At 42.4% G+C, this 24,972-nt stretch overlaps 1 protein-coding gene across 2 annotated transcripts in view; it reads left to right on the forward strand.

Moving 5' to 3' along the window:
* Positions 1–24,972, forward strand: part of NOL4L (nucleolar protein 4 like) — a 198,668-nt gene that overhangs the window by 108,893 nt on the left and 64,803 nt on the right. Inside the window, exon 1 of one of the 2 annotated variants that reach the window (XM_031954102.1) lies at positions 11,105–11,527. The exons of the other annotated variant lie outside the window; for it this stretch is intronic. Coding sequence (XP_031809962.1) covers positions 11,387–11,527 — 141 coding nt within the window. The 5' untranslated portion in view covers positions 11,105–11,386. Of the gene's footprint in view, positions 1–11,104; positions 11,528–24,972 lie in introns of those variants that run through there. 2 annotated transcript variants of the gene reach the window in all.

Consider the following 24,972-nt stretch of genomic DNA (forward strand, 5'->3'; position numbering starts at 1 on the left):
CATTTTGCTCATTTCCTTCCAGTTCCTCATTTATATAAAGGAATAGCTATGGCTGCTTCTTACCTGCTTCGTTATAAAACCATAATGATGGTGACAGCATATATGGAATGTGAGAGCTGGAAAGGACCTTAAAACCTGGAGAAGAACTTCGTAAAGCTAGAAGGGACCCTGAAATGAATACATTATGTAGGCAGCATGACATAGTGGAGAAAGGACTGACCTCCAAGCTTGGGAGATCTACATTCTGGGATTCTGACATGTACTGGCTGAGTGACCTTTTGTTAAGTGCTTGACCTTTTAATGTCGCCATGTGACTCTCTGAGTACCATTAAGTTATAAAACAGTTGCCTATCTGCACTGATAAAGGGGAATTCCTTACTAGGGGTCTCTATATAAATGAAATCACAGATTTAAGCCAAAAATATTTTCAATATAGATATTATGTAGATAGATGTGATATAGGTAGATATGATATACATGAGATAAAGTGCTTTAGGAGGTAGCTAGGTTGCTCAGTGGATAGAAATTTGGAACTGAAAAAAGATAAGTTCATATTAAGCCTGAGACATTCACTAGTTGTGTGACACTGGGCAAGTCACTTAACCCTGTTTGCCTCATTTTCCTCATCTGTAAAATGAGCTGGAGAAAGGCAAGCCACTCCTATATCTCTACAAAGAAAATTCCATGTGGCATCATGTGAAGAGATGGATAAGACAGAAATGACTGAACTCTCCTAAAGCATTTTAAGATTTGAAAAGTGTTTTTTCAATACTTTTGAGTCTCACAATTATTCTGTTAGGAAGGTATTAAGAACTGTTATTGTTCCCATTTAAAAAAATGAAAAAACTGAGGCTGAGGGAAGTTACACGATTTACCTATGATCATACAGCTACATGTTGAATGAAGATTCAAACCTGGTTGAAATGGGTTGCTCTTGCCTCTGAGGCCAGGGTTCATTCTTGAATTTAAAATCTAAGAGCTGGAATAGACTTTATTGGAAACCTCTTATTTTACAAAGAGGAATTAGGCCCAGAGGAGAAGGATTAACTTGCCTAAGATCACACCATAAATAGTAGAACAAGGACTAAAAACATAGGCAGGAGAAACAGCATAAATAGAGACAATTAAAGCTCCATATATATTCTGTGGACCATGAGCCACGGGTTTGTTTGAAGTATTAGAAGACAATAAGAATAGCTTATGGGGAAATTGTGGAGGGCATGGCTAAGCATTTGGCAAGTTTTCTATCTTGTCTTTACTAAGGAATGGTATTTGACTTGGATTTGTTTTTTGGTTTTTTTGTTGAGGCAATTGGGGTTAAGTGACTTGCCCAGGGTCACACAGCTGGAAAGTGTTAAGTGTCTGAGACCAGAATTGAACTCAGGCCCTCCTGACTTCAGGGATGGTGCTCTATCCACTGCAACACCTAGCTGCCCCGAGAAATGGTATTTGTTGAAAATTATTCTAGTGACCATGGGCAGTTAGGTGGTACAGTGGGTAGTGTGCTGAGCCTGGATTCAGGAAAACTCATCTTTTTTAATTCAGACCTGGCCTCAAGACACTTACTAGCTGAGTAACCTTGTACAAGTCACTTAAACCTGCTTGCCTCATTTTCTTCTGCAAAATAAGCTGGAGGAGTAAATGGCAAACTACTGCAGTATATTTGCCAAAAAAAAAAAAAAAAAACAAAACCCAAATGGTATCGCAAAGAGTTGAATACAACTGAACAATAATAATCTAGTGACCAAAAAGATTCTGAAAAGTTGCCAATCCTTGATTTTGCTTTTTGTTGATTAGAAAATATATTTATAATAGATAAGATTCTCCATTTCTTATATGGAGCTAATATTTGAGAATGGTAAAAACTCTTGGCAAAGTGACTGAATCTTTCTGAGCTTCAATTTCCTCAATTTTTTTTTTCTGAGGCAATTGGGGTTAAGTGACTTGCCCAGGATCACACAGCTAGTTTCCTCATGTTTTAAGGGAAAATTAATAATACTTGTACCCATTAAATTGCAGCATTTTTGTGAGGAAAGAAATTTCCAAACTTTAAGGCTTTGTAGGAATGGGAGTTTCTATCATTGCATATTATTTCACATATGTGTGTGTGCATTTATATATATATAAATGCATGTGAATGTATACATACACATACTATCATTCAAGGTCACCTCCTACCTGGCAGAGTGAAGAGCCCAATCACAGTATATTGGGGCTAGGAATTAATCTTGCATATGCCCTCTGCAGAGTGGCAGAGGACAACTCAAGACTTAGACAAATAGGATTCCCTGTGACCCATTAATATATTGACTATAGGGGTCCTCAAACTACGGCCCGCGGGCCAGATGCAGCAGCTGAGGACGTTTATCCCCTTCACCCAGGGCTATGAAGTTTCTTTATTTAAAGGCCCACAAAACAAAGTTTTTGTTTTTACTATAGTCCGGCCCTCCAACAGTCTGAGGGACAGTGAACTGGCTTCCTATTTAAAAAGTTTGAAGACCCCTGAATATAGACAAACTGGGAAAATGTCAAACCCCAAAGAGAAAAAATGTCTTAACTACATTAAGAAAAGTTAACTTCATAAAGTCCCAGGATTTCAGCATCATAAAGGTCCCCAGAGATTATTTGGCCCATTCTGGACATAATTTCTTCTATAGCATCTGCAATAAATAGTTATCTGGACTCTACTTGAAGACCTCTGGTGATGGGGGATTCACAGCCTTTTAAGGCACTCCATTCTGCTTTTGGGCATCTCTAATTGTTAGAAATTAACATTGGACAAATGGGGGAGACAGTGAGGGGAAACAAGGAGCTAGACCCCTGGGGACCAGTGTTGAGTATAATTAAGTACCAAGATCTAAGTTGATGCAATTGTACTGTAACCTGAGAGGAAATGACTAAGCTGAGTAGGACCAATAGAAAGGAAAACTGGAACTAATGATCAGAATAATGGTGAAACTGGGCAGAATCCTTGTTGGGGGAGGAGCAAGGAGGAGGAGGGTTGGAATGGGAGGACGGAGGGAATCATTAATGAGTAGTACAGTAATAAATTAAATCTATGGTCTTCTTTTAGCAGAAAGGAATGATTTGGTGGTCATGCTTTCACCAAGCATTTTAAAACAATTATATTTTAAGATCCTGAATACTGATATTATATTCATTGCAAATAAGAAATTATTTTTAATTGAATTTTTTTCAATCACCAAAAAGTTGATTTTTCTCTTTCCCACTTTCTCCCTCCACTCCCGCCCTCAATTTCATTGAAAAAGAAGGAAAATCCAAACTCTGTTACAAACATTTACAGTAAACCAAAATAAGTCCTTCACCCATTCATTGTACATGTCAAAAAGAAATTCATGTTTCAATCTACCGTTTGAGTTACTTCTCTATCAGGAGAAGGGTAGCATGTTTCATCATGAGTCCTTTGGAATTGTGGTTTATGTTATTCAGAGTTCCTAGGTCTTTCAGAGTTAATATGTACTTACAATATCATTGTTATATAAAATGTTCTTTTGATTTTGTTCATGTCACTACCTCTGTTCATACAAGACTTCACAGGTTTCTCTGAAACTATCTCCTCCATACTTACTGTACAAGAGTATTACATCACATTCACATGTTATCACTTTTTCAGCCATTTCCCAATTGATAGGTTTCCCTCAGTTTCCAACTTGCAAAGAAGGAATTGTGAAGGAGAAACAGCATGAAAGATTTCATCAAAATGCAGGATTAAAAAGAAGAGGGGCTGGTTATATTGTAAGAATAAGGGATGGACAATTGAATAGCCCACATGTTTCACTGATATGCTTATGTCAAGAGACTAAGAAAAGACAGCAGTACATTGGCTAGACCCTCTGTGCAAACTTATGGGAGGATATGGGCAAAAGCTGCCCAAGTATACACAGGCATGGATGTATTTAGATCTCTGTGCTAGAAGGGAATACTCACAATGGGATCATAGATTTATTGGAATCCTGTTTTTTAAACATGGAGCAGTTAGCAGCAAATTGACTGTCTTGGAGAGATTTGAAACTTACCATTCTGTAATCACTATACTAAGCAAGGTCACACAGGATCTACTATCCTAGAATGATTCTAGTCTAGGGTTGTTCTTTACCTGGAGCTTATGAATTTATTTTTAAAAAATAATTTTGATATCTGTATTCCTTTTTTTTTTTTATTTAATAGCCTTTTATTTACAGGATATATACATGGGTAACTTTACAGCATTAGCAATTGCCAAACCTCTTGTTCCAATTTTTCACCTCTTACCCCCCCACCCCCTCCCCTAGATGGCAGGATGACCAGTAGAATGTTAAATATATTAAAATATAAACTTAGATACACAATAAGTATACATGACCAAAACGTTATTTTGCTGTACAAAAAGAATCAGACTCTGAAATATTGTACAATTAGCTTGTGAAGGAAATCAAAAATGCAGGTGTGCATAAATATAGGGATTGGGAATTCAATGTAATGGTTTTTAGTCATCTCCCAGAGTTCTTTCTCTGGGCATAGCTGGTTCAGTTCATTACTGCTCCATTAGAAATGATTTGGTTGATCTCGTTGCTGAGGATGGCCTGGTCCATCAGAACTGGTCATCATATAGTATTGTTGTTGAAGTATATAATGATCTCCTGGTCCTGCTCATTTCACTCGGCATCAGTTCGTGTAAGTCTCTCCAGGCCTTTCTGAAATCATCCTGTTGGTCATTTCTTACAGAACAGTAATATTCCATAATATTCATATACCACAATTTATTCAGCCATTCTCCAACTGATGGACATCCATTCAGTTTCCAGTTTTTAGCCACTACAAAAAGGGCTGCCACAAACATTCGTGCACATAACAGGTCTCTTTCCCTTCTTTATAATCTCTTTGGGATATAATCCCAGTAGTAACACTGCTGGATCAAAGGGTATACACAGTTTGATAACTTTTTGAGCATAGTTCCAAACTACTCTCCAAAATGGTTGGGTTCATTCACAACTCCACCAACAATGCATCAATGTCCCAGTTTTCCCGCATCCCCTCCAACAATCTTGATATCCGTATTTCAGTGTAATTGGTTTCCTTTGTTATTTCATGTGTTTTATTTTATGCATATAAAACATTATCTAAGAAGGTTTCACCAGATTGTCAAAAGGGAGTTCATGAAACAAAAAAAGCTTAGAAACACATGTTGTAATTAATGAGTATCTATTATGTGCCAAGTACTGTGTTAAGCAGAAGGATATGAAGTTTAGATAAGATATTGCCCCTTCCTCTTCTGGGGCATACATTTCTAGGGGTTGGGTAGTATGTTAGATTTAATTAGGTCACAAAGTTTCCAATCCTTTTTTTTATAGAGGAAGAAAATGAACCCCACACAGACAGGATGGAGTGATGGAGTGATAGAGTGATGGACTAATGGAAAAGCCTGTATTTGGACCTAGTTTTCCTCACTCTGAATTCAAAGTTTTTATATTCTCTGTGCTTGCAGAAATGCCATCTTGGCTTCTGTCACTGACTTTATCTTTGTCATTTCTTTTTCTCTGATTCCCCCAATCTACAAAATAGCCATACCACTTTCTGCCTAGTTCACATGGATAATAGGAGGAAAATGTTCTTTTAAAACGGAAAGATGTCCTGACCAGAAACAATTAGTAAGAAAACAATAGTATGTGTTTTAGAACTTGATAGAGCATTAGTCTAGTACTCTCATTTCACAATTGAGAAAATGGCTAGGTGGAAAGAAAAAATTACTTGCCAAAGGTCATAGAGTAGTGAGGTTCTTGAACTCTGAATCCTTTCTACCATACCACACAATCTCATTTATGGAAGCTCATCTATTCATTATCATGAGAATCTTTTTATTCTGCTTGGTTCCAATATGAAATACTTTGTTCACAAGCTTTTGCATTTAAGCCCCAACTATGTTCAATGACTCCATGTATCAAGAGATTAGATGGGTAGGCCTTCCTCTAAGTATTAGGATCTGATGGACAGGAAAAGTGGATACTTAAAGAAGCTACCTAGTCAAACATCAGTCTGGGAGAGCAATTAGGACAGTGAATTGTTGAAATGATTTTGTATAGAGACATGTTTTGGTATCCCAGCTCAAGCTACTAACTTATTGTTATCTTGGTCAAATCCCTTCCCCTCTCCAAGCCCTAGTTTTCCCTTATTTGAAACGAGGGAGCCGAACTAGTTGATCTCCAAGGTCCTTTAGAGCTTTGGCTCTCTGTGATTCTGTGTGAACACAGGGAAAGGAAAACTGCTTTCAAAACACTTCAAGTTTCAGATTTACAAGGTGCTAATGAGATAGGCAATAAAACACTTTTTCAAAAAGACAGGTTACTTTTATATTGCCTTTGGTTTTCTGTGTTAATGTGCTGTTACCTTTTCATTTTTTAATGGTGAATTGTTGTGGTCTGTATGCATTGCATTCCCAAATTAGAGCTATAGAGGGAGCTTTCCCTCCCCTCCCCCCTTGTAAACCTTAAATTGTTAACAATGCAAACCTTTCAGGCACAAGAAAGAGTTCTTTACAAAGTTAGAGATTCAGTGAAAATGATACCAACCGCTATCGTTTTTTTTTCTTTTTTTCTAAGATAATTCTAGTGTAAATGTGTAGCCACATCTGAAAGCCAAGTCAGTAGTGAACAGTCCTAGTTTTAGAAACCATAGACTATTGAAGTTGGAGGGAGCTTAAAGATTATCTAGCCTAGCCCCTCTTATTTTACAGAAGAGGAAATTGAGGACCCAATAGGGAAGTAATTAGTGCAAGTTTATACATCAAATTCATGGCATAGCTGGCAAAAGAACTCATGATTTCTGACTCCATTTCCCATGCTACTTCAACTATGTCACACTTCCTCACCAAAAGTTTGTTAGCCTGGCAAAGAGATGGGTGGATGAGGAATATCTGCTAAAAAAGAGAAGCCAGGAATTAGGGAAGGAAAGATAAATTCTTTGATTCAGATTAAAACCAGAAATTTTAAGAAATGCCATAACAATTACAAAATAGCATATCCATAAATACTGATATAGACTGTAGGTTTTATGAAACTTGGTGATAAAATAGCTTCGCTGTTGACCAGAGAGAAGCTCAGTTGTAATTCTATTGTTCATCTTAGCACAGTGTGTCATTTATAAAACTCTGAATACTGCCCCAGTATTTACTTTGTTCTGAGATTGGTTTGCCTCTAGCTAGAGTGTATGTGTGTGGAGGGTAGATGATGTTTATGCAAAATGTCTACTTTGTGCTTATTTAGTACTTTCTCTACACAATTTTTGCTAACTTTGGATACATTTTTGGCTCTTTAATGTAGAAAGGTTACATTGCCATTTTAATTGTATGTTCTATTTTATTCTGTTTCATTCAACAAACATTTCTTAAATGCCATTTATATATAGAACATTATACTCAGGAAAATAGTATGATTAAGTATTTATTAAGCACTTAACTACCTACCAGGCACTATTATAATAATAAAAACACAAATGCAAGCAATCTAAACAGCCCCTGCCCTCATGGAGATTATATTGCAACCTGAGAAGGGGTACTAGAAAGGGAATTCTGCTATTGGTGCATGTAAGGAGATGTTGGAGAATTGGTGTGGACACTTAAGCAAAAACTCACCAAACAGAGCTAGGAAACCCAGCGCCAGAATCTGAGACATGACTCTTGTCTGCAAGGATCTATTGAGAGATATAGGACATACAATCTCATACAAAATAGACCATCGGGTAATGAAAAGAATATTGGAATTGGAATCCAAATTATTTGGATTAAAAGACTGGTTCTGACACTTCTCTAGGTATGTGACCATGAGCAAATCAGTTTCCTTTTGAGCCTTTCCCCCATTAATATGGGGATATCACTTGAATTATTTACGTGAGACTAAAGCTGGAGGAAAATTGTTTTGTAAAGTGGCACAGAAAATTGAGCTGCTATTATTATGACAAGCAGTCCAAACCAAGTGTTATTCAGGTCTATGGTGGAAAAGCTCATTTCCAACTGAGTATATTTTAGAAGTAGAGAGGCCGGGAATCAGGGAAGACTTTGTGGATGAGGTAGTTTTTGAACTATGCTTTGAAGGAGAGGTTTTGGAGAATACTTACAATACAGCATTTTTTAAAAATCATATTCATTTTATCTAGAGATGCCTGGCTTTGATTGGACAGCACTGGTTTTTGGAATTACCATGTTTCTAGATAGCATGTGTCTTTTTCTCTATTTCAGATACTGTATCTCCTTGGATAATGTGTTCTATGATATTATTTATATAGTACTTTCAAGCATACCATATTTTATAGTTGTAGTGTATGCTAAGAACAAAACAGTTTCTTAGAAAGGTTGGAGAATGTACAGTGTATAGTTGTCCCAAAAAATACAACAGGGATAAATGCTTTTTGGAGAGGCGAGCAGACAGGTAAGATCTAAGGACTTTTTTGTCATTGATTCTCTGGTACCTAGTACTGTAACTGGTACATAAGATATACAATAACCATTTGCTGGCCCACTGATTCACTCAGAATTTTAGCCCTAACCTTTACTGTATTCTAGACCTTGAACAAGTCATTTAATTTCTCAGTGTCTGTTTCCTCCTCTATATGGAGGGAGGAAATTCACTTCTCTCTTTTTATTAGAAATTCCCCCACTTCTTTTCTCCAGACCTCAGTTCCCTCATCTGTAAAGTGAGGGGGATAAAGTAGATGAACTCTAGTATTCCTTCAGATCAAGCATTCTGTTTTAAGTTTCCCTCCCACGTCTGACATTCTACCCAGCTTTTCTCATGGACAGTTCCCTATACCAATGAAATAACAGATCTGTTGTTTTAAGTTTTCTTTCGGCTTTGGTATTCCATATTTTATGGTAAGATATTTCTGGATTTAAATCCTATACAACTATTACATTGTCTTGCCCTAAAGTACAATAAGGAAAATGAGTCCTGGGTCAGCGGACAGATTTGAATCCTAATTGTTATTCACTATTTATATGACCTTGGACAAATCACTTTACTACGTTGGGTCCCTGTTCCTTCCTCTGTAAAATCAGGGGTAGTTGGACCTAGCAGGCTTTTAAAATACCTTCCTAGTTCTAAAGTCTATGAAAGGCTGAGAGTGCTTTGTAAACCTTAAGGGACTAGATGAACGGGAGTTGTTAGTACAACCAGTTCGGCTGTTGGTGGTTGTAAAAACAGGTGAGTTACTGCATTCATGCAGACTCGATCCAGATTGGTGGGGGCCGAGGGGAGGGAGAGAGGATAGCTGAGAAATGGGGTGAAGTTGAGTGGTGGAAAAGAGACAAAGGAAAGAAGAGGAAAGAGGAAAGATTGTGTGACAGGGAGAAAGTGGGAGGGGTTAAAAGAGGAGAGAAGGGCAGTGGGTTAGGCTGTCTAGAGGCTGCAGAAGCTGGGAAAGGAGGAGTCAGGGCAGGGCAGCTTCGTGATGGATGGGGCAGGGCCGGCGATTGGGGTACGGTTGAACGCTCACCTGTCTAGTTTTCAAAGTCCAGTATTATGCCCAAGTAGTCGAGTGAGACCTTAGGTGTTTGTGAAATGTGGGTCTGTGAAACACGGAGAGGAGGCCAGTAGCCAAGCAACACGCATGGGGAAATCTCAGCTACTGCGCTTTGATAAAAATGCCAAGGTTCTCTGGGGGCCTCCTTCAGGGCTCAGACTGGGCAGGCTGGGTCTGGTTCTGCCTGGGGCTGTCGTTGGCTATCTTCCTAGATATGGGAAAGGTGCTGACTGTCCCTCAGACTGTGGGTGATATCTACCCCCACAAGATTCCCTGGTCCTTTTCTCACCACGAAGCAGTGCAGTGTCTACACACCCCTCACTCCCTACTGTGTGGGCTCCCGAGTACAGTAACTGTGACCACTGGGCTCTCGTTAGGGGGATTTATCTTTGTCCCTCCTTTATCTTCATGGAAACATTTTCCCTTTAAAGGCTCCTCGGCTGATCCCAGCTCTCTTCATGCTCAGGGCTTGTCTTCATCAATCCCCCCTACCTGGTTCTTCTTTCTCCTCTCCTTCTCTTCCTCCTCTTCTTCCCTCTCATCGCTCCCCTCCCCGCTGGGTTTCCAGTCCTATCTGTCCCTCCGAGCTGCACCCTCCCCGCTCAGCTCCCCTCTTTCCAATGTCTGGGACCTCCCTCCACTCACGCCACGCCCCCTTCTCAATGTACCCCCCTCTGGTCCCCTCGCCTCTGTGCATCCTCCGGGTTCCATACATTTAATGCCCCTCCATTCATCTCCATGCCTGGGACCTCCCTCCTCCCAGGCCCCCCCGTGCACCCTCCCGGTGCCCAGGACCTCCCACTGCTTGTGCCCCGCCCCCCTTCATTGTACATTTCCCCCCAACCTCCCCCCCACTCTCCCCTATCCCCGTGCCGGGCATCTCCCCCCGCCCCTCCTCTGTGCACTTCCTCCCGTGCGGCCTCTTCTCCCGTCCCCGCCCCATTGTACCCTCCCCCCCTCGCCCCGTGCCTGGCCCCTCCCCCGGGTGCCCGGTGGCCCCCCCCTTCCCTGGCCGGCCCCGGCGCCGCTCGCACTGGGCCCTCCTCGCCCCCCCCCCGGGCCGGGCAGTGACGCGCCGCGGCGGTGCCAGCCCCTCTCCCCGGGCGGCAGCAGCAGCAGCAGCAGGCAGCAGCCCTGGGGTTTGTCCCGCGCTCCCTCCGCCTCCTTTTTTTTTTTTTGGGGGCCCCCCCCTTCCCCCTCCCTTCCCCCCCCCTCCCCCCCCCTCCCCCCCCGGTAGGGCCCCCCCGTCCCCGGGGCCCAGAGGGGGTTGGGCGGGGTTGGGGGGTCCCGGGAGGGGGGGGGGGTCGAAGATGGAGGAGAGGGCTTCCTGCTTCAGGAGGGGAGAAAAAGAGGGGAGGGGGTGGCTGCCCCTTTTAGCCCCCCCCTCTGGGGTGTCTTTGATTCTGTGTGGGTTTGGGGTCCGGGGAAAGGGGGGTTTCCAGGGGGGAGGGGGATGTGTGGCCGCTCCGGGGTTGGGTCCCCGCTCGGCAAGTCGGCGCTGGACTGAATGTTTTGTGGGGGGGATGGGGGAGGGAGGGAGGGAGGAAGAAGGTGGGGGTCCCCTTTTAAAGAGGTTGAGACTTGCGCTGTGTCCACACTCGGGCGAAGCTGAGGGTCCACGCCGCGGTGGGGATGGGAAGGAGGGGAGCGGAGTGGGGAGGGCTGCTTTCGGCGCACACTAGAGGTATTGTAAGGCGGACACTTTTGGTAGGGACTAGTGGACAAGTACCCCATCGGCGCTTAGAGAGTTAAGGACTCTTTGGGGATTGTGGAAGGTGTTTGAAGAGAGGGTGGATGCACCGGGAGCTGGGAGGCCACTCCAGGTCTGCTGTCTGAGGGGAAGTGGCTGCTGGTGGGGGATGGAAGGAGTGAGTGGATGCCTGGAGCGGGGCGGGGACGGCTCCGCGAGGGACTTTGGTGTTCCCTTGCCAAGGAGTTGAGCTGGTGTTTGGGGAGTTCTCCCTGCCCAGGATGGGGCTGCTTTGACCCTGGGACTCCGCCTGCCAGCCCAGTTCAGGTGAAGTTAAGCTAAGATAACCTGTTATGGTACTCACTGGTGGGCGGTGACTTGGTGGGCATAGGCTTGGCCGTTTAGTGAGCAAGCATTCCTAAATTAAAGGGGCTACTGTACTAACGCTGGGGATTGGGGCGTGGGGGGGAATAGAAGGGGGGAATTGAGGGGGGCGTGGCAGTGCGGAGGTTTTGCCTCCCTGGGGAAATGAGATTGCTGGAATTGGAGGAATTGTAAGATGCGTTCTTAAGGTGGATTTACACCTCAGGGGCCGGAAGCCTTCTCCATTGGAAAAAAAAAATCCCATCCACATTTTGATTCCAGCTGCTGCTGTTCAAAACTGAGCCCCCAAGAGCTGCAGCTGCAGCTCCTCAGACCATCTCCTGGCCCTCTGGAGCTGGGCTTCCAGTGGAACTTCTCATTAAGCCTCTCTAATTAGCATTATTACTGGAGAAAGGTTAAGGTTAGATCGTCCTTTTCCTTATGAAGAGCACCTCCCCCTCCCCTCTCCTCTTCCCACCTCTCCTCTTTCCTTCCTTTCCTTCCTCCCTCTTCTTTCCCCTCCTCCCTAAGTGCACAAAAGCACACACACAAAAAAAAGTGTGAGGAGGAACAGATCAATGAAGGAGCCACAAACCCATTAATTCAAATGGAACCTTTTTTTTTTTTTTTTCTAAAACATTGATTTTTTTCTTTCTGTCTGTGTGTAGAGGAGATTAATAACCTCCTGATTTCACCTGAAATAGTGTTTGGACTCTGTGATTTCCTCCCATTTCTGGTGGAGGGTTGTGCTTGAAATAGCATCTCCCTAGGGGCAAAACCCTTCTTATTCCAGATTCACATGGAAAGCCCCGAGCCCCAGTAGCAGTTTAGGTGTTTGTTTGCCTAGCCAGCTGGTATATAAGCTGGGAGGAAGACTGTGTGAGTAGCCTCTCTCTTGATTTCCATGTATTTGGATGATTTTGGAATGATTATTTACATGAGCTGTACATAGAACTTCTTATCTTTTCCATTCATGGCCCTCTGCCCACAACTGTTCCTGTGACCTTGGACAAGCCATTTCCCCTCTGTGGTACTCGCTATACAATTAGGAGGTTAGATTAAAGGGTCCAATTCCTTCCTGGTTCTGTCTTTTCTGCCATTCTGTAAGTCTACATACTGTGTTCCGTTGGTCAATGAGTAGGACCCACTGGAATAAATGATTCACTGTTGTTTTAAATCCCCAGTATTGTTATTCCTTCATTGGAAAGCCTTAAAACTTAAAAATTCTATCCTTAAAATCAAATCCTTGCTTTAGTCTTGGTTCATTTGGGTTCCTTGAATATCTTCAATAGTTAAAGTGTTATCTGTTGGAGGATGGGTTATTGTTACTAATAAACATCTTGTGAATGGTCGCTTAAAGGATGTGTATGGGCAGAAAAGAGGTAGGCTAGTCAGATCTTGAGGACGAGAGACAACAGATGGGCAGCTCAAGTGTTCATTGGCAGCCTTGAGAATAAGAGGAAGGCCTTTATTGTATTGGGTAAATCCTCTGTGGAAGCTTCAGGGGAAAACAGGGACAAGAATTATATAGGATGAGAAGGCATGCCATGTGAGTGAGGCTCTGTTGAAGGGACTGAGAATGTGTTTAGTCCAATAAAAAGACTTGAAAAAGGATTAATTTGTTTTGCTTGGATACAGAGACCAGTAGTAGGTATGGTGATTAGAAGATGCAAAAAGATGCTGCTGATGGTGATTATTCTCTCATCCAGTGGCTCAGGTTTTGCAGAAGTAACTCTGGTTCTTAGAAATCTGAATATAAGCCCATGGTGCACTGTCTGCCTAGCTATTGCCAGTGGATCAGCTTAGCCAAGGTAAGAAAGGCTGGCTACTTCTAGGGCATCACATCTTTTAGTTATAATAGTAACTTGTGAAAACATCTAGTAAAACACAGAGGAGTTTCAGTCTCTATCATCCCTTGAAGAATTGGATTAAATTCCATTTATATAGCAGCCCAAAGATCATATTGCAATTTCTCCATTATTCAAAAAATGAAATGATCTGCTTTGGGAGGTAGTGAAAAGCCAAAGAGAGAAGAGGCTAGATAATCCCTTGTCGGGGATGTTATAGATAGGTAGGAAAGGGTTGGACTAAATGTAGCCAGATGTGAGATTCTTCCAGGCTAGCTTTTGAAGAACAGCGCCTTCCAACACAGATTTCAGGCCTCATCAATCACTCTCTGGCAATAATAGACCCAGTTGCTGGGTATGTGTGTCTTGTGGGGTCAGACAACACTCGATTCAGCACCTCGATGTTGAACAGCGAGAACACAGCAACCCAAGGCATTTCCCATCATTGAAGGTTGATGTTCCAGATCTCTCCCTCCCCTGGGGTGGATGTTAAACTTGAGTGTGTTCTTCATTGCTTAAGAACTTTTGGCTCCCCTTGTTCCTTTTCCTGGAAGGCAAGATCTCTATTCTGGGGAAGTCTTAGGCAGGGAAGTTGCTACAAGTTCGGCCCCAGCTTTCCTCTGAGGAAAGAAAACCTTCTAAAGACCTGATTTACTTCTTGAGGGCTCACTGGCCATGCATGTTCTCACTATAAAGAAGCTATCTTGTCCATACAGACTATCTCAGTAAAGTGCCTTCTGATTTGATTTTTATGTAGTAGAGAGAAACTCAAGACTTTAAGAATGAAATGAGGAAACCTGGGATTAAGTCTCAACTCCAAGTCATTTCCCCTCTGTGAGACTTGGTTTCTTGATCTACAAAATTTGAATAATACCACCTTTCTATTTTCAAAGCTTATCGGCAGGAAAGCACTCTGTTAAATTCTAAATGGCTATATAAATGTGTTATTGATCATTATTGCAATAATTATTATTAATAACAGCATGCAGGTTATAATACTATTCCTTTGTTTAGAAGACATGACACATAGAAGACATGACATGAAACAATTTAATTTGTAGACTTGTCCTTAACATCTTTGATTTCTGTTATTTTGAGTTACTGTTCTGGTGTACTTATGGGTGAGAAGATAGGTTATGACTGCCATTTTAAAATATCTAACAGACTAATAGAAGAAGTATTAGATAGATTGTTTATGATGCTGGAAGATGGAGGAAGAATAAAAGTTATAAGGAAGTAGCTTTTTTTTTTTTTAAATCAACAAGGATTTTTATTAAGGACCTATTTTGTGCTGGTCACTCTTCTGGGCTTTAGGATACAAAAATAATACAGTCCCTGCTCTCAGTAGTTACATTCTATTAGGGGGAGAACATGTACATGTGTGTGTGTGTACAAAATAGATACAAGATGGGATTATTTTTTTGGGTGGGGTAAGAAAGGACTAACAACTAGAGGGATCAAAAAAGGCTTCATGCATGAGGTTGGTGATTAAACTAAGTCTTGAAAGAAACCAGAGATTCTGAGAGGCAGAGGTAAGGAGGAATATGCATTATGATGAATAGCTTTTTAGTGATCAGAATTGTCTAGTAATATAATAAGCAACCTATGAAGTAATGGGCTTCTTGTCACTGGAGGTGCTCAAACAAGAGACGAGATAACTGTCACAGATTCTGAAGGGAGAATTCTTAGTTGAGTTAGAAGTTGGAGTGGTTGACCACTAAGGTCCCTTTGAACACTCAGGTGCTATTTTGTGAATACATATTTTTAAGAAATAAGAAATATTAAGAAACATGAGAGAACTCAGAGAGAGAAACACTTAAATGCATCTGTGTTCTTACTGTTGAGAGTTCTCTCCCTTCTGGGACAGACTGTAATTTCTCCATGCTTTTTTGTGTATCTATGTAATTCAAAAGGTAATAAATGACGGATTATTTGTTTGCCCTCCCATATTGTTTCCATAATTCTCACAAAAGTGTATGTCCATAGGAACATCAATCAGATATGAAATTCCTTGCAGTTGCAGAAAAGATGCCCTCCAGTGGAGATTGTAACTGAAAAAGTGAATTTGCCCTTCTGTTTAATTAGTGCTGTACCAGATTTCTTGGGATCTGCTGCCTTTCTTCATGACCTGCATTGAAGCCTGCTGCCTTTGATCCTGATCTGTTCCATCTTCCATTAGTCAGCCAGGCTGATGAACTGGCTGATGAGCAGAAGTGGTTAAGTTAGGGTCAAATGCGGTTCAATACCTTCCTGGCATGCTCAGAAGGCTGTGCTTAATGTTTGCTGACATGGAGACAAGGTTAAGGAGAGCTTTTTACCAGGGAATTCCACCTAACTGGCCTGGGCTGGCAGAGACCAAGGGGAGGTGCTGCCCAGTGGTAAGAGACGGAGAAACAAAGGCAGAGACTGTGGATGGGGGAGGAGATCATTCTCTGGGCTTTAAAAAGGCCCAGGAGGGGACACTAAGAGGGGGTCCTTCCCATTTCCAATCCTGAGGCCATGATGATCCTTGGTACTGGTTTAGTGTGGAGAAAGCTGTTGCTGGGGTAACTGAAGTTAACAGCTTTAATGCAAAACAAAGTACCATAATTTGGCAACTGTGGTTTTTGCCCCTGGAACCTGTTTCATCCACTCCCAGTGATCCCTGCTTTGGCTGGAGGCCTGCAGAAAGAAGGGCTTGTTTTTGGTCTACCTACCTCAGAAATGCCTCCTGTTCCTCTCCCCTCCCCTCGTTTCCCTCACCTCCCAACCACACCCAGGACTCTCGGACCCAGGGTTACAGGTTAAGATTGCATTAAATTCCAAACAAATCCCTCTTCTTTTTTTTTTCTTCTTTGCCCAAAGTAAGTGGAGCATATAGAGTTTCAGCTCTCAGAAAAGGCCTGGAAAGTAAATCGTGTGTGGCAAGAGCCAGGATCCCACAGCAGGGAGGATATAAATGGCTTGACTTCAGAGGCTCCAGGAACCCAGTTCCAGAGAAATTGACCCCAGTTGTAAAATAATCAGGTTACTGATAGCACCTGCATGTATTTACAAGCCTTGGTTACAGGGAGAGTTTCCTATCCTTCCCAGAAGCCACCATTTTGCTTCATTTATGCTCTTTGCTCTGCATGCCAGGGTCCCGGGTCCCTTTCAGTTCTGGGTGAGGAGGTTGTGTGCCAGCCAGGAAGGGTGGCTTTGTAGAATCCTGGGATCATAAAGTGGAAAGGATCCTTAGAAATCATAAGTCCTTAGATCTAGAACTGGAAAGGACCTTAGGGAAGAAACATGTCTGACATTCATTTCATTAGGGAACTGCCTGGGAAAGTGACTTGCCTGGTGCCACAGGTAGTAATTAGCACAGCCTGTATTCAAACCCCACGTTCTCTGACCTTAAATTCAAGACTTTTCCTCACTTTTACACTTCCTTCACTATAATACTGACGACTCTAGATCTGGGGCTGAACAGTCTGAGTTCAAATTCTAGTGCTCCTTTGACCTCTGTGGTCTCCCATTTTCTCCTCTATAAAGGGATTGGAGTATCTGAGGTCCTTCCTATTTTAAATTCTATAATCCTGTGATCTAGGCCACAGGTGTCAAACTTACCCTTCCATCGAAACTGCCAACCAGAAAAAAAATAAAAGCACAATACACTCTAAAGAGCGCTAATTTGTGGTTTTTCTAAGTTACTGTGTGACCTGCAGGGATCCATTTCTATTTGAGTCTGACACCACTGATCTAGTTTAATCGTCTCATTTTGTAGAGGAAGAAACTGAGGCTCAAAGACAGAGGGAAGCTGCTGTCTCCCAGCAAATTCATCAGCAAAGGCAGGGTCTCATGCCCTTGTCTTAGGCTCTTTCCATTATGTTGTGCTGTTCGAAAGTGAGCAGAGACTGAACATGCCCGTGAATTTTGGACTGGAGATAAGGAGGAGGGGAAGGTTTAGCTTCCTTCCCTTTCCCCCTCCCAGCCCTTCCTTTGTCATGCTCAGAGTGGAATCCTGGTTCCAGGGGGAGGGTGCGTCCCTGTGCCTGCACTGCTACCGTCTGAAGAGCTCCCCTTTCAGGGGAGCAGTTGGCCCCAGTGCTCTGTGACCCCAGTGTTAGCAGTTCAGGCCCTTTCCTTGTTGGAAAAGAAGGCAGCAGAGTGGTGGTGGTTTTTTTTTTTTTTTTTTTTTTTTTTTTTTTTTTTTTTTTTTATTGCTGGGCTCTGGAGACTGTTGGCTTTGGAATGCTGAAGGGCAGAAGGAGTGGGAGGGAGATGCCAGGCAGATGGTTTGGGGCAGCTGTTGTCACATGCTGCTGCCAGGTGTCCTATGGACGGAGGAGCTGAGGGGTGAGTGCTAGATGGCACCTGAGTGCAGCCCCATCATTTTACAAACAAGGAAATTGGGGTTTCTCACAGCTTATTTAAGTAATAGATCTAGAGTGTGAACTTATTTTCTCAGAGTCCAGACCCGGTATTCTTTATCCCACTTCTCCTGTGCCTCTTAAGGGCCAAATTCGAGGATAAGATGAGAGGAATTCTCCCCACTGTAATTTCCCTTTTGTCAAGGAAGTTCTGTGTTCAGGGTTAGCCTCAGCCCTGGAAGGGACCTTGGGCCATCTATTCCCACATCCAGAGCTCCCTGGAAATGAATGGGTTGTCCGGGTCACACAGTTTGTAACTAGCAGAGCCAGGATCTCTGACTCCAAGTTCAGGGATCTTCCCATTTACCACACTGTCTTAAAGGAAGAAAGCTGAGGAAAAGAGAGTGCTTAAGGAGCTGAGAGGTAAATGGATGCCCCTATTATTTTCTAATGAAAGTTTCACTGAAGTTTGTTTACATGAAAGAAGAAATTAGCCGACCAAATTCCCTTGAGAACCCAAGGACCCAACTTGTGAAGCCAGAGCCATAGAAGAACCTATTAGTCCAAAGGCTGGCCCCCTCTTCATTTGTGTAGTGGATTTTCTTTCTCTTTTCTCTGAGTTATTTATGGGTGCAGAATAATGCACTCTGATAATTACCTGAGCAATTAGCTGAGGTTGCCTCATTCTCAGGGTGCCAGGGGGTGATGGGAGCCATGATTAGACTCTCTACAATTGAAGTCTCTATGTTTTAAGAATGTATGTATATGTGTGCATATGCATGTGTATGTGTGATATATCTATATCTGACATATCTACATCTGAGGAACAGATAGAATTGCAGATAAAATTGAGGTCTTGGATAGGAGGCCCCTTTCTCAATTCAACACTAAAAGTCTCTCATCCATTTTACAAGCATTTATTAAACACCATTTTATTAAACACCATTTCCCCCCCAGGTACAAGCTTCTATGGTAAAGAAGACACAAATCATCTTCACCTTCAAGAAATGTATATTCTATTGTGCAGGAGTGCAGAATTGTTTCCCAGGGTTTGGGTGGTTCCCTTTGATCAAAACATATTAGTAGAAAATTTTATAATTTTTTAAAAAGATAACATTTAGAGCCACAAAGGCCCTCAGAGACAATCCAATCTAGCTCCCTCATTTTGCTGATAAAGAAGCTGAGGGAAAGGAAATGACTTGTTAAACGTCACACAGTTAGCCAGCAGCCAAGCTGGGAGTTCTAGTCCAGGTCCTCTAACTCTGAAATCACTGCTTTTCCACGTTAAAATTAACCCAGGTTCTGCCCAGGTCTGGCTAAGTATAAACTTCCTTGTTGTAAATGACACCTCGTGCAGAAGAGCAGGGAAGAGTGAGAGCTTAGAAAAAGGGAATTAGCTACCCTTGTTAAAGCAGAAATTATTGTGAGCATGTCCCTCCCCAGTATGAGTATGGAATAAAAATAACAGTGGAAGTAGGGAAAAGAAAACTGGCTTCCAAAAATTTAATATTAATAATGAAGAGAATTAAAATCATAGCTCCCTTTCTGTTCTCACCTCAGTATTTCCTTGGGCTTTCACCCTGAGGTGTGCTCTTCATCCTGATCTCTGTTTTAAGTGAGTCCCGATCCAGGGCCCCCAAGTCTTTGGAGAGACACCTCTATAGTAATGTTATATTTGTCATACACTCCCCAGCTGTTTTATACAGATTTCTTATGGCAACACTGTGAGGAAGAGAGTGTAAGTGCCATTTCCATGTTATAGATAACAAAAACTGAGGCTCAGAATGGAGGGAAATATAACTTAGATATTCTAGACTTGAAATTGGAAGCCTTGAGTTTGAATCTTAACTTTTCTGCTTTTTACCTGTGGGGTCTGTGGAAGTCACAGTTTCCTCATTGGTCAGATTAGAGAGAAATAGGCTCTTAGGCCAACTTTTGGGTTGCCTTTATGCCCTAAGTCAGTTCTATGGTTTAACCAAGATCACAGGACCAGATAATACTGGGACCAGGACCCAAATTTAGGCCTTTTGAAATCTAGTGTTATGTTGTTTCTGTACTTCATGGCAGCTCTTGTAGCAAAATCCCTTTATTTTTTTTAAAAGAGTTGGCTATGTCCTGGTAGAAGAGCAGCGATATGAGACTCAAATTCTGGGTTTGTATCCTAGCCATATAAACCCTGGTAAGTCAACAGATCTCTTTAGACTTCAGTTTCCTTTAAGTTAGAGAAAATTGCCACTCGGTTCCTTTGGCAAAATGGGGTAGTTTGGTGGCACAAAGTATAGAGTGCCACACTGGAGTTGAAAAGACTTGAGTTCACATTCAACCGGAGACAGCCACTAGCTTTTTCCTCGCCTGTACGATGAGCTAGAGAAGATGGCAAATCGTGTCTCCGCCAAGAAAACCCCACATGAGTTATAAAGAATCAGATTTGACTGAACAACAAAGCAACAACCCATGACAGATTTCAATCCTAGGGAACCATGACTTTCTTGTTCAAAGTCACAGGGTCAGTGAAAGAGATGGGACAGGAACTGGGAAATGTCCAGTCTGGAGAGATAGCGTGCATTTATCTATCACATCAGCTATTGAGGCAGATGGCTCTCTCCAGTAAATCCCTGCTGCAAAAGCTCTTCCTGGGATCAGAATTTGAGAAGCTCATTACCTTGGGCACATAGTGGGATGAAACGCCCATTCCTGGGAGCGATTTCAGCTGCACAAGGAAGGCATTGCTAGGAAGTTTGCCCGGCCGGGCTACAACACTGGCGGGAGAGGAGTAGTGGGTTGGGTTTTCATGTGACCCCTTTTTGGAGAAACTCCTGTTAAGTAGATTGGATCCTTTACTTTGTTAGGGTAACACAATGTATACATTAAATTCCTGTTTTGTGTTGGGCAATTCAATTCAGGAATAACCTATTTATTGAGAATGTTGAAATGGAAAAAACACCCCGGACTTGGGCTCTGGTTCTGGTCCGAGTATTTCTCTAACTGTTTGATCTCATCTTGTGTGAAATAGCTTCCATTACCTGAACCTCAGTTTCCATGTGTATAAAATGGGGATAATAGTCCGTGTACAACTTGTCTCACAAGGTTATTATCCTAAATTCTAGAGGACCCTAGAAACATGAGGCACTGTTGTTGTCTCCTTTTATCTGGGGCATTGGGAGAAATCTGAGGGGTGGTTCTTGCTCCTAGAGAGTTAAAGATCTTGTTTTGGAGACAAGACTGAGGTGTAAGAAATAATTATGTACCAGAGGGTACGGATACTTTGGATCTATGAATGAAAACCTTGACTGCCAGGCCAGGTTCCTATAGGCACTGGAGAGCTGGCTTTTAAGCAATAACCACTGCCTCCCCCTTTTGCCTCTCCTTCCCTCTTGAAATTCCATTTGGACAGAAAGAGAATTTAGGGCATATTTGAGGGAAGTGGCCCTCTTCTCCCTAATCTACCTAATCAGGGAAGGCTTCCTGAAAGAGTAGAATCGGAAGCAAGTGTGAAAAGAGAAACAGGAAGTCGCCTGGACAGGAAGCAGAAGGCAGTTTCCAAGCCTTCCACCTCTTGGCCTGGTGAATATTTCCTAAGGATCAAATCAAATGTTAATCTCTTTCACGAAGTCTTCCCTGATGCTTTACACTACTGCCTTCTCTCCCCTTACCCCCACCCACTAGGATTAATAACTACCTTTCCCCTGGAGTCACACATCATACTTTTTTTTTTTTAAATCTCTCAGTTTATCTTTGTTGGTGTTTTGTTCTACTAAAGTTAAAGACTTCCCTCTAAAACGTTGTGTCTTTCCCAGCACTAAGAACAGGGCTCAGCCTACAGTAGGTACTCTACAAATGTTGTTTAACTGTATATAGTGACAGACCATAATTTTGAAATTTCCCATTGTAAAGATTTTCAACGGTTTCAAAAAATCCTAGAAAAAAACTTCAGTCTCCATCATGGGCACTGACTATTTCTCTCTCTGGGCCTCAGTTTCTTTCTCTGTCAAATATATGGGCTAGATTTAATGTTCTCCTTAGGGCCACATCTAAATCTACAACCCCAATTCACAGAACCAAGAATCAAACCCAGAACTTAGATCTTTTAATTCCCTTTACACTGTTGCAAGCCAAATCACTAGAAATATACAATTTTTTATACAACCTCAAGAAAGGATCCCTTAAACACACACACACACACACACACACACACACACACACACACACAGCTCCTGTCTAAGAACTATTTTGACACTTTATTCTGACACTGCTGAAAGTTCACAATAACAATAAAAACAAATGTAATAATGATTCATATTTTCATAGTGCCCCATGATTTACACTTCTTTACCACTCGTTAAGGGGCTGGTTTTGGAATCCCAATTTTATTAAGCAAATGGGTTCCGAATCATGACTCCACTGGCCCGTGGCCATTCAGTAAGTGTTGATGGTGCGATTGTGATTGGGAATTGGAGATTCCAAGTTCAGCTCTCTTTTGTCTCTGTGTCCCCAATGAGTTGAACTCAGTAGGTTCTTAATAAACTCATTTTTTGAGTTAGATTGAATTGAAAGATTGTTCATACTGCTCTTGTTGGGGAACATTCCTAGAAGGAGAGACTGACTAATCTCTATGGTCTGTACCAGGTCTAAATTCTCAAATTTTTAGAGCTACTTCACACCAGACATAATGCTGTGCACATAATAGATACTTAATAAATGTTGGTTTGTGTGATTGGGACATGAGATTATGAAGTGTGGTTTTCAGAAACATCTTTGTAAAAAGTCTTCCTTCGGTGAACGAAGCTTCTTCTAGCCCAAAAGGGCTAGGAGGGGTTTGGAGGCTACCAGGAATATATATTATTGAGTACTACCAGGAAAAGCCAGCCAGACTCATCATTTTTTTTCTTTTTGGAGTGATAGAGAATCCAAGGATGGTGATGAGCATGGAGGGAAGTGGTTAATGAGATGTGGGGGTGGGATGTGGGGGGTTGTTTGTACTTTATTATTCATAGCTGGTTCATGGTTTAACTCTTTGGAGAAGTTGAACAGTGTGTTCACTTGAGGGCCAAAAGAGTGAAGTAAAAGTGTTTGAGTGTGAATAGAAGTCTGAAAGAGCATAATAATTTCAGAGAACACTTTCCTAAAGGGCAGCATGTTCTCTTACTGGGAAGAGTTGTTCTTTGGGGAGAGTGAATTTTTGTGGTTGGGAGGACATCATATTCACTAGAAAGATTAGTTCTTAGACAGGAGCTCTGTGTGTGTGTATGTGTGTGTGTGTGTGTGTGTGTGTGTGTGTGTGTGTTTAAGGGATCCTTTCCTGAGGTTGTATAAAAAATTGTATATTCCTAGTGATTTGGCTTGCAATAGTGTAAAGGGAATTAAAAGATCTGAGTTCTGGATTAGAATCAAAATTCTTGGTTCTGTGAATTGGGATTGTAGATTTAGATGTGACCCTAAGGAGAACATTAAATCTAGCCCATATATTTGACAGAGAAAGAGACTGAGGCTCAGAGAGGGAAAATGCTTAATCTTAGGTCACATGTAGTCAGTAGGAAAGCTGATATTTGAATCCAGATAATTTGAATTGAAATCTAGTGGGGATTTTTTTTTCTATTTTACTACCTATGTGCAAGTTATGAAATCTCTCAATCTCAGTTTTTTCATCTGTAAAATGAGGGGGTTAGACAAGACCATCTCTGAGTTCCCTATGAAACCTAAATCTGAAATTCCAGTGTAAGGCAGAGTTGAATGACTAGGACAATTTCCTTCAAGAGCTGGACTATCAAGAGGGAGGGGTGGAGAGGCAAGATCCATAATTCTTGTTGTCCCCTCCTCACAGACATCTCCTTCCACCACAACAGATGTATGCCAGCCCTCCAGAAGAGAACAGAAGAAATAATTTTTTTTAAGATATCTAGTCACTATTAAAAAAAAAAAAAAGCTGACTGATTATACATGAGATGAGTCTCTGATGGGAGCAAGATTGGTGTTAATTGTATTTTTTTCACCATTAAAAGGGAGATGTTAGCCAGGCTCTGAGTCTGGAGAAATGTTGAGGTTCCCCTTGTCCACCTAGCATTCTTATTGACAGCTTTGAAACATCCTGCTTTATTTTTCCTAAAAGAGGATCCGGAGGGGAAAGGCTTCTTCCAGGGCAGGAGATTGGGGTCTTTCAGACAACAGGAGAACTGAGATAGAAACAGTGCACACAATCTTAAGTGATTATGGTGTGTAGAGAGCCCTGAATTTGGAATTAGAAGGATTTGGAGATGTTTTGAGAGCTAGTTCACTGCTAATTCAGTGTTACCTGTATAATTTTGGATAAGGCATGCAGTCTGCTTATAAAATGAGGGGGTTAGATGGAGTATGATCATTTAAGGCCTCTTCTAGTTCTGAATCCCATGTTCTACAATCTTGTGCTTGTTTGTAGTGGGCAGCAACTCATTGGATAGATCCTGGTCCCCAGAAAGCAGTCACAAAATTTGATCTCCAGAAGGCTGCCTGATACTGCCACCTTTCTGGAAGCACAGATCCAAGAGGCTCCCCTCACCTCCTAGGCCCCTTTTCAGACCCTCTGTTTTTGTTCAGCTGCGAGCCACCCACCCCCTTCTTTTCTTTAAAATTCTGTGGCTGACCTCTTTGTCTCTGGAAGCTCTCCAAGCGCCGTATCTCAGAAACCCAGGAAAGGTTAGGAAGGAGGAAGAGAGAAATGTCTTTTTGGCTGGGGGAGTGGGAGAAAGGAATTCCATCTATGCTGCATGGGAGTTGGTGGTGTGTCGCCAAGCGTAGTTTGCAGTGGCTCTCCACACAGCTGCTGGCAGCCCGCGGGACTCGGGCAGCCTCAGGACTCCCAGCCCTGCCGGAGCTCCTGCATCCTGTTTCCTTAGCCCAGAACCCTAGCTAAGCTTCTTCCCCAGGCTGGGTGGGGAGGCAGGGTGGTGCTTGTTTACAGGGCTTGCTTCAGTCTTGGTGTTGACTGCAGGCTCTGAAGGGTAAGAGCCAGAGAGCCCTGCCATCCGCCCCTCCAGGATGTGAATCCTTGTAATTGTCCTCAATTACAGGCAGGGCTGTTCCTCAGCTCTGTCTTCAAACAGGAAACAGAACACGGGCTGCTTCTTTAGGGGAAACGTTGTCCAGTAAGGCCCCCCAGCTGATTTGGGAGTGGGGGGTGGCTTGCGAGGTGTTTGGTCCCCCAATGGCTGCGGTGCCAAAGTTGGCACAGGGGCCGCCTTGGGGCGAGGATGGGATATTA

The sequence above is a fragment of the Sarcophilus harrisii genome, chromosome 2, assembly GCF_902635505.1.
Source record: "Sarcophilus harrisii chromosome 2, mSarHar1.11, whole genome shotgun sequence".
Lineage (NCBI taxonomy): Eukaryota > Metazoa > Chordata > Mammalia > Dasyuromorphia > Dasyuridae > Sarcophilus > Sarcophilus harrisii.